Here is a 10092-nt window from a genome sequence, read left to right on the forward strand (position 1 = left end):
CTTTTGCTTTCTTCTTTTCTCATTCACATAATAAGCTTCAAATTAACATCATCAACACATTTAGAGAAACTGTCTCAATAAAACTTCTCCATTCAGACAGGTTTTATTGCAGATCCCCCATATGCAGTTGAAGACTAACTATTCTGTTAATTTCTTGACTCTGTTGTAAATATAAATCTATTTTTCTGACATAATTGAAATTCTTTTTAAAGTTTATAATAATAACTAAGTTTTCTTTTATGTGTCAAAAACAAATTTCACAACACAATTCCAAGCTATTACTTGTGACAAGACAGTCCATCCTTCTTTTATAGCCTATCAGTGTCCTACTCTATGCAAAGGGAACTTCCTCACAGTCTGATATAAAGACTTGATATCATGCTGTCAGTTGCAGAAGAAGAAGAGAAGCTCCCATCAGATCACCTTCAATAGCAACCATGTTCTCTGTAGCTCTGATACTGCTGCTGGCTGCTGGATCCTGTGAGTCTCACTGAGGCAGAGACACTGACAGTATGATCACAGCACACTGTTCACTGTTATTTCACTGATTCCATATTCAACATGTTTTCCTCCACAGGTGTGAGGTGTGAAAAGTTGACACAGCCAGCCTCTGTGACTGTGCAGCCAGGTCAACGTCTGACCTTCACCTGTCAGGTCTCTTATTCTGTTGGTAGCTATCGCACAGCTTGGATCAGACAGCCTGCAGGGAAAGGACTGGAGTGGATTGGAAGTGGACGTGTTGGATACACCACATACTACAAAGATTCACTAAAGAACAAGTTCAGTATTGACTTAGAGACGTCCAGCAACACAGTGACTCTAAATGGACAGAATGTGCAGCCTGACGACACTGCTGTGTATTACTGTGCCAGAGAGCCACAGTAACACAAACCACCAGTAGACCTGAACAAAAACCCCTCAGAGCCTGAACACTTGTAACATGAAGCCACCAGAGGAGGAGCCCTCAGACCACTGATGGTTTCAACACCAGCTCACTGTTACAGCAAGGAGAGAACCAGACACAACACAAATGGTTCTCACAAAAATTAAAGTTAACAGTACAATAAGTCAATTTAAACACTTGGATATTGCAATTGGCAATACACCATTGAATGTATACATAACCTTTCAAGTGATGGAATAAATTCAGTAATTTAACATCAAACATGTTCCAACTGCTCTTTGAGTGAGATGAAAACAATCCCTGAACATTTCACCTTCATTTTAATTAATTTAAATATACTTAGTCAGCTGATTTGCTGTCATCAGAATGTAAATCAGCCTCCTTGTTTGTTGCCTCATAAGGAAGTGAAGTGTGTGTGTGTCAGTGAGAGACAGAAGAGTTCACATCAGTTCAGCTTCAACATCAACATGTTCTCTGTAGCTCTGATACTGATGCTGGCTGCTGGATCCTGTGAGGAGCTTTCAGTGGATTCACACTAATACACACATTAGAAACAATGAATAGTCAGATGAATGATGGAGATAATGTTGATTTGTGTTTCCACAGGTGTGAACAGTATTGATCTCATCCAGACAGACTCAATGGTTGTGCAGCCTGGACAGTCTCTGACCCTCAGCTGTCAGGTCTCTGGTTATTCTCTGACTGATGACAACTATGCAACAGGGTGGATCAGACAGAGGGAAGGAAAACCAATGGACTGGATTTCCCATCAGTGGGGAACAAGTGGCCTTCGTCAAAATAACGCTCTGAAGAACAAGTTTAGCTACAGCAGAGACACTTCTGGTCTAACAGTGACTCTAAAAGGACAGAATGTGCAGCCTGAGGACACAGCTGTGTATTACTGTGTGCGTGTAAGCGACACAGTGATGCAAACCACCAACAGACCTGCACAAATACCCGGTAACCAGCAAGACTCAACCACACACATGTTCTAAGTGTGAACATTAATAAACACAGCATTATTTGCAGCATTAATAAACATTAATGGTCATGGGGTTATTTTTTCCTGTCCAATACAATGGGATAGAAAATAACATCTATTAAAATAATTTTAAACAGCAGGTATATATCTTCACAAGTAGGATGTAAATTTCCCTTCTGGTATTTAGTCTTGATGAAAAAAGCTCTAAACTGCCACAGCGTGAGTTATTGATCATTGAAGAACACTACTTTATTTCCCATTATTTTCTATCAGTCCAGAAATCAGTTTCATATTTCACAGTTTCCTCTGCTGTAGTAGAGATACTCTACTTGTGGAAATGTATCTGAGTGACATGTTCCCATTTTAAACCAGTAGAGGGAGGTCTATGCAAACTCTTCCTCTCTTATAACCACATATCTTGTTCCAGAAAACTGGGATGGTTTAATATGTTTCTGAAACAGTCAGATCAGAGCTCTTAACAACTTCACCCAGAGTGGAAAATACCATTATCTGGAGTTTATTAATTGTAGTTACTATCCATGGTGAGAAAATAATAATTCTGATTTACTTCTTTAGTAAATGTCCAACCTGTGATATACAAGTTTGTTGAATGATTATCATAAATTATTTCCTTACGGGAGTTTGGAGTGAGATCAAACTGGACCAGTCTCCTTCTGAGGTGAAAACATCTGGAGAGACACTAAGATGTCATGCATCATATTTGGTTATAGCATGCAAAGCAACAAAATCCACTGGATACGACAGAGACCAGGGGAAGCTCTGGAGTGGATTGGGAGGATGAATACAGGTTCAAACTCTGCTAGCTATGGCAGCTCCTTTCAAAGCCGTTTCATCATGACTGAAGATGTTCCCAGCAGCACTCAGTACCTGACTGAAGAAAGTGGAGCAGCGGCACACAAACCTCCGCAGACAACAAACAGCAATGTGATCTCACTGTAATAACATCTGAGTTTTCGCACCGCATGAAAAGAACTTTGATATATCCATATACAATTTCCATATATTTTAAACTCAAACCACTATCTAAATTGCCAAAGTCTTAATCAGAAATACTGTAAATGTGCTATTATTATATAGCGCTTTTCTGGTCTTAACGACTACTCAAAGCGCTTTTACATCATACAGGATACATTTACCATTCACACACATACACTGTGGCCGAGGCTGCTGTACAAGGTGCCACCTGCTCATCAGATAAACACTCACACACACACTCTGATGCGCAGCATAGGGGGCAACTCTGGGTTCAGTGTCTTGCCAAAGGACACTTCGACATGCAGGGCCAGGGATTGAACCCCCAACCTTCTGATTGGCAGGCAACCGCTCTACTGCTGAGCCACAGCCGCCCCTACTAAACCATGAATGGTAAAATAGTATGGTGTCTTAAATTATACTAGATGTTGGTGATCAGTATGAAACCAATTATCTACATTATTTTAAATGCTCTCATGTTCTGCCCATTCTGCTCACAGAAACCAATGAGAAACAGAACCTTGATACCAAGATTAAACATAATTTAACAAATCTGAATAAACCTGGTTAAAAAAATGTAATTTGTGTATTATGAGAATTCATGTGGCTATAGTGTTATTGCTGATAAACATGTTACACAAATTAAGACTCTTGCACATTAACTTCCAAGTATCATTAAATATTTCTAGTCTAGATGTTTCTCCCTGTGAGTAGGAGTCGATGCAAAACTCAGATATCTTCCACCTCTACTTATCTGAGTGCAGAGAGGAGGACAGAGAACAGTGGACACACAGTTTAACATGATGGACTATAGGACAGGACTGCTGCTTTTAACTCTCTGCTGGTGAAGATTTTCAGTGACATTTATTTGACACAGTTTTAATTTCTGTAACTGACGTATTTCAAATTTTCTGGTGTTGATGGTCAGACTCTAATAGAATATGAACAAGTGGTTAAAAGACCTGGAGAATCCCACAGATTGACCTGTACAGCCTCTGGCTTTAACTATGGTAGATCTTGGATGGCCTGGATCAGACAGGCTCCTGGAAAATGACTGGAATGCGTGGCAACTAATGAAAATAATAGTGACAGCATCAGAGCAGAGCAGGGAGCAGCTGTATCTGCAGGTGAACAGTCTGAAGACTAAAGACCAGTGACTGAATTTGGTTGAGCAGGTGAAAAAAATCCTGCAGATCCGGTTCTTATAGTTGAAAAAAATGCAATTTCTTAGCTTTTTTTGTTTTTAAAGAAATCATGAAAATGTGCCCTGAAAAGATAGACATTATAAATTAACCAGAAACCAAAATATTGTTTCAATGTATTTAATTTATTTAATTAAAAGATAGCCCCTTGAGATGTGGCATATCATTTTAGAGGGGGTTCTATCAATTATCACTTCTTTACAAAAAGACAGCAAGACAATCCTTGTAAAGCTATTAATAAAATAAATACTACATACGCATTTCAACCATGTGGCATCTAAAGTTGGTTAAACTGACAAATAATGTTACATTGTATTTCAGAAAAACCCTTAATGGCGTCAGTCTCAGTCTCAGTCTAGTTTGCTATGGATTTAATTGAACTCCATTCAAAACTACAATGTTATACTCAGACCCTTTGAGAGCTTGCTTCACCCCATGAAAAATAAAATATTTAGGTGCTGAATCAGCTGTTAGTGACTGCTTCTTCATGTATTTACATAACATTTTGTTGTATAGTTCTCCATTTCATCATTTCAAATCAAGTTCAATATAAACAGATGCACTGAAGGACCTGCTGTTTATTCTTGTGTTTGTAAGCCGTTGGGTTGAAAAATGAATGGATACTGTAGTCTAAAATAAGGCAAACTTTGACTTCTTCGACTCTTGGAGGAAAAACTATGCATTCCTTTTAGCAGTAATCCACCTCACTTAGGTAAACAGTAACCTTTTACCTTTTAAATTTGTCTTAGATGTTTTAGACTGACTTTACAGCTTGTACTGTATATATTGAACTACACACAACACAATCTTGCCCTCTTAAAAATGCACACAGTTGAAAGATTGTCCGAACACTATGAAAATAGAAAAACAAGTGAACAACATCTTTACAGTATACCTCAGTCTGTTTTGAAAATCTCTCTCTCTCTCTTTCTCTCTCTCTCTCTCTCTCTCTCTCTCTCTCAGAGTCCAGCGCTCCTCCTTTTCTGACAGAAAACTGTATCTCCCACTGCTACAATATAAATTCACACACTGATGTACATATAATCCCCACCCATTCTGTCAACATAATATATAATCCCCATAACAGCCTCTGTAGTTGCAGACTGAGTCAAGATGACAGCTCGAGATCCCACCATGACAGTTTTAAAAAGTGTCCTCCTCTTGGCTCTCATTTCAGGTGAGTGAATCGGTGTTGAGCGAGTGAGGAGAAAAGGAGCTTTGGATGTCTGCTGGGTCCCTGTAATCTAAACTCTGTCTTTTTCAGCTGCTCAGAGCCGGTCCCTCACCTCCTCAGAGCCAGTGGTGAGCAGAGCTGGACAACCTGTCACTCTGTCCTGTAAGGTGGACGGACTGTCTCTAGCTTGGCTGCACTGGATTCGTCAGAAACCAGGGAAAGGACTGGAATGGATCGGACGCATTGATAGTGGAACTGGCACAATATTTGCCCAAAGTATCCAAGGCCAGTTTTCTATCACCAAAGACACTTCCAAAAATCTTGTGCACTTAGAGGTTAAGAGTCTGAAACAAGATGATTCTGCAGTTTATTATTGTGCAAAAGAGCCACAGTGACACACAACACTACTAAGCTGTACAAAAACTGAACAACATAGATCTCTGTGCAAGAAGCGCTGAAGCATGTCAGGGCTGTGAAAACATGTTCCACTGAACGATTGACAATTTATAATGAAAGATATTTCATCAATAAACACTGTATTTGTCAGCCTGTTGGGAAGTTTATCAAGACTCAGAGGCTGCATTTGTAAAAAGATAACCTGATTGAAATTAAAACATTAATTTAATATATGTAATAATAATATGTATAATAATTAATATATGATCATAATTATATGTACTGTATATATTATAAGCTCTTTTTTTTTAAATATAGCTCTACAGTGATGTAAACCACTAACAGACCTGCAGAAATACCCAGCAACCATGTGACTCACACATTCAATGACATCATTAATTTGTGAGACCATTTATCATAAACCTTACAGATAATCCTTTAGTTTTTGGTTATATGATAAAACATTACAAAGAAGTGCTCATGTATCTGAGTGTGATATTGTGTTTAGCACAGAAAGACAAGCAATTATAAGAAAAAAATAAAAGAATTATACATTCTACAAATATATGTATTACTGTACAAATTATAACGGAGTGCAAGTTTAGGAGCCCCTCCCCCCCATAGTATCCTGATGCAAATCTTCAGTCTGTGCAGTGTACTTCTGTCCTGCTGACTGCTCTTGTAGTTTGTGTGGAGCATCAGATGTCACATCTCCAGCCTCAGGATGATGAATACACTCACTCTTCTGCTGGTTGCTCTCTCTCTGCCCTGTGAGTTCTCCTGCTTCTTGCTGTTTTATCTTTTTCTCATACAACATGGACTGATGGTCAGTCAGTGACAACAGAAAACTTCCCAGATTTTTAATTTATTCTGTGGTTTCTCTCTCTCTTTTCTTTCTTCAGGTTATACAGGTCAGAGTATGGAGTCCATTCCTTCCAGTTCAGTAATGAAAAAGCCCGGGGAGAGTCTGAGTCTGTCCTGCAGGGGATCTGGCTTCACATTTAACTGCTGCGTTATGAGCTGGATCAGACAACCTGCAGGAGAAGGAATGGAATGGATAGGGAGCGGTTACTCAGATTCAAGTCGTAACACTTATGCCAGAAGTGTGCAGGGCCGTGTAGAAATCAGTAGAGATGACAGCAACAGCATGGTGCATCTGAGACTGTCCAACTTAAAGCCAGAGGACTCTGCTGTGTATTACTGTGCAAAACACACAGTGGTTAAAGGAAGCAGAGAGGCTTGACAAAAACCTCATACTAATTATTTCCTGAGAACCTACAGGTGGCAGTAGAAGATATAAATGTCAGATGATACTAATGACAATATGACCGTGTCTCTAAAAAACACATACAAATCTTTGACCATAATGGAAGCAACAGCTGATGTCATGGTTTGTGACTTCCAGTTGTTTATGTGACATTTGCTTTTTCACAACAAAAATGGTAACAATGTTCCTTTTTTGATTTTTGAACAGTGTTTGATGTATACAGTATATATATATATATATATATATATATATATATATATATATATATATATCAGAGAAATTGTCTCAACAAAAGGTATCCATTCAGACAGGTTTTATTGCAGCTCCCCCATATGTAGTTGCAGACAACTATTCTGTTACTTTGTTGATTCTGTTGTAAATCTAAATCTATTTGTCTGACATGTTTGACTTGTATTAGACATTTTAAATGATAAATAAACGTAAATGATGTCTCTGGATCACAGATTTATTTTTAGGGGCAAATGTGAGCGAAATACTCTCACTGTAAAGTTCTGCCTTTGTGTCTAATTTATATATTTTGTATGCAGAACGTTTTACAATAAAATACCTTGTTTCCCGGCCTTCATGTTTATTTTCGTAATTTTGCTGTTAGGAAAATTTTATTATCAAGAATTGGACAGAGACTACTGGTTGCATTCTCAATTTGTTCATTTGCAAGAAGAGTCTAATTCTGTCACTTACTGTGAAGCACAAAATATGACTGACGTATAAACTTTCTACAAAATCTTATTTAATAGACGAGAGGAATGCAATAAGACATGTAATGTAATACAAAGTGTGATTTAGTCATAACAAAAAGTCAAGTTTGTCTTCCTCATCTTCAGTCAGGGAGGGCATGTTCTTCCCTCAGTATCATAGTAGCTCAGACAAGGACACACAGTGGCTCCATGTTATCTTATTTAGAGTTTCTCAGTATAATAATACTCTTAAGCAAACAGTTTTAATAATCAACAAATCATTAAAATGATGAATCACATTTCTCTAACATGTTCTCTTTTTAAAACGATCACACATCCCAGGCACTAGGTAAAGTACATCTATGATGCTCAAATTTAAACCTGTAGAGGGAGGTCTATGCAACCTCTTCCATCTTTACATACACACCAACAGCAACCGTAGAATCACTTGAGGCAGAACAACTGACAGTTTCATACATATCGGAGAGACTTTGAACAGACATTAGTTCATTGAAGAGAGTTTGATGGGAAATATGATTGTCTGGGGTTTATTTTTTGTTGTTACTATTAATGGTGAGAAACTCGTTTTTGCAGTTACAAAGTAAAGCAATTTGCTTTTTAAGTGAGATGGATACTACTCATTTCTTTCCTTACAGGAGTTTGGAGTGAGATCAAACTGGACCAGTCTCCCTCTGAGGTAAAAAGACCTGGGGAGACAGTTTCATATCTGGTTATAGCATGACAAGCAACTATATTCACTGGATACGACAGAGACCAGGGGAAGCTCTGGAGTGGATTGGGAGAATAAGCCCATATAGAAACGAAGCGAGCTATGCCAGCTCCTTTCAGAGCCGCTTCAGTTTTACTCAAGATGTTCCCAGCAGCACTCAGTACCTGGAGGTCCAGAGCCTGACAGCAGCAGATTCTGCCGTTTACTTCTGTGCTCGACAGACACAGTGACTGAAGACAGTGGAGCAGCTGCACAAAAACCTCCACATATACAGAGCTGTATATGTTGTGGTCATAATAACATCAGAGTTTTTTAATCACCAGCACATGTATTTTTTAAACAAATTATTAAATTACATACACATTGTCTGCAAATATTCACATAGTAAACACAACTTTAGATTTAGTTTTATTTGTTAAAGTGAAACAAGCTGCAGAAGCTTTGGGTGTATTCAGCATACTTTATGGGCATACAGTTAGAATAGATTATTAAGAATCGTAGAGAATTTGCTCAATTGACGTAATCATTCACTATCCAATTATTTCAATGTTGTCGCTACTTTAAATCAATGCTACCACTTCTCATGTTTTGAAGGAAAAGCAGAGTCATCATATTAGTGGAAAATACTAACAAAGTAAAACTGCTACAACTAGTTACCAGTTTTTGGGCTCATCTCTTTAACATAATACAATCCAATATGACCCAATAGAGAAGATCCCAATATTTTGTATAATGACTGTTTATAATGAAGTTTAAAATAATCCAGTGTACAAATATTGACCTGAATAATGTATACCTGTATTGTGCCTGTACAACAAAAAGTACAATTCTGGTCTACCCTGTCAACATTACCCAATAAAAAACCAAGATTAGCTGTTTAAAGTCACGCCCTGTCATTTGCTGATATATACTGACATGATTTCTGTTTTCTGGTATCTCAATAAAAGACATATTCAGCTTAATTGAAACATGTCAGACAAACATTTATTGTTTTGACTTGAATACCATTCACTTTCATTCATCCATGAACTATACCCTCTTTTCGTAGAGGTCATAGGCGGCTGGAGCCAATCCCAGGTGTTGTTGGGGCGAGAGGCGGCGTACATCGTGGACAGGTCGCCAATCAATCACTGGGATGGTTTACATTACATTTTCACCAAGCAAAAACTGAATGCCAAGCCTGAGCTAGTGGTTTCCTCCCTGAGAGGAGGAGTCAAAGCAAAACTCAGATATCTTCCACCTCTACTTAACTGACAGCAGAGAGGAGGACAGAGAACAGTGGACACACAGTTTAACATGATGGACTATAGGACAGGACTGCTGCTTTTAACCATCTGTTGGGCAGGTGAAGACTTTTGCAAATATCACTTTATTGTTATATATTATGATAACATGTATTTTTAATTGTTTTCATGTTTATTTTCTTTTAACAGGTGTGGATGGTCAGACTCTGACACAATCTGAACCAGTGATGAAAAAGCCTGGGGATTCCCACAGATTGACATGTACAACATCTGGATTCACATTCAGTGACTACTATATGCATTGGATTAGACAGGCTCCTGGAAAAGGACTGGAATGGGTTTCCAGAATTGACAGCGGTAGTGGTAGCAGCAAGCTCTACTCTCAGTCAGTTCAAGGCCGGTTTACCATCTCCAGAGACAACATCAGACAGCAGCTGTATCTGCAGATGAACAGTCTGAAGACTGAAGATTCTGCTGTTTATTATTGTGCTCGAGAGCCACA

General features: G+C 38.4%; 1 protein-coding gene and 4 gene segments (V, D, J or C); all 5 read left to right on the forward strand.

Annotated features, from left to right (window-relative positions):
* The window catches only part of LOC117958146, a 141947-nt gene that overhangs the window by 58673 nt on the left and 73182 nt on the right, over window positions 1-10092 (forward strand). The gene's annotated exons all lie outside the window — the stretch shown is intronic.
* Window positions 380-885, forward strand: LOC117957899. The segment is given in 2 exon segments: window positions 380-480; window positions 578-885. Coding segments are annotated over 2 exon segments (351 nt in total).
* On the forward strand, window positions 5195-5665 carry LOC117957886. The segment is given in 2 exon segments: window positions 5195-5258; window positions 5346-5665. Coding segments are annotated over 2 exon segments (369 nt in total).
* LOC117957883 lies at window positions 6376-6919 on the forward strand. The segment is given in 2 exon segments: window positions 6376-6421; window positions 6554-6919. Coding segments are annotated over 2 exon segments (387 nt in total).
* The window catches only part of LOC117957889, a 7042-nt gene continuing 5024 nt past the window's right edge, over window positions 8075-10092 (forward strand). Inside the window, 2 exon segments of the V gene segment in view lie at window positions 8075-8189; window positions 8273-8313. Of these exon segments, the coding sequence occupies window positions 8141-8189; window positions 8273-8313 (90 nt within the window).

The sequence above is a fragment of the Etheostoma cragini genome, chromosome 15 (assembly GCF_013103735.1).
Source record: "Etheostoma cragini isolate CJK2018 chromosome 15, CSU_Ecrag_1.0, whole genome shotgun sequence".
Lineage (NCBI taxonomy): Eukaryota > Metazoa > Chordata > Actinopteri > Perciformes > Percidae > Etheostoma > Etheostoma cragini.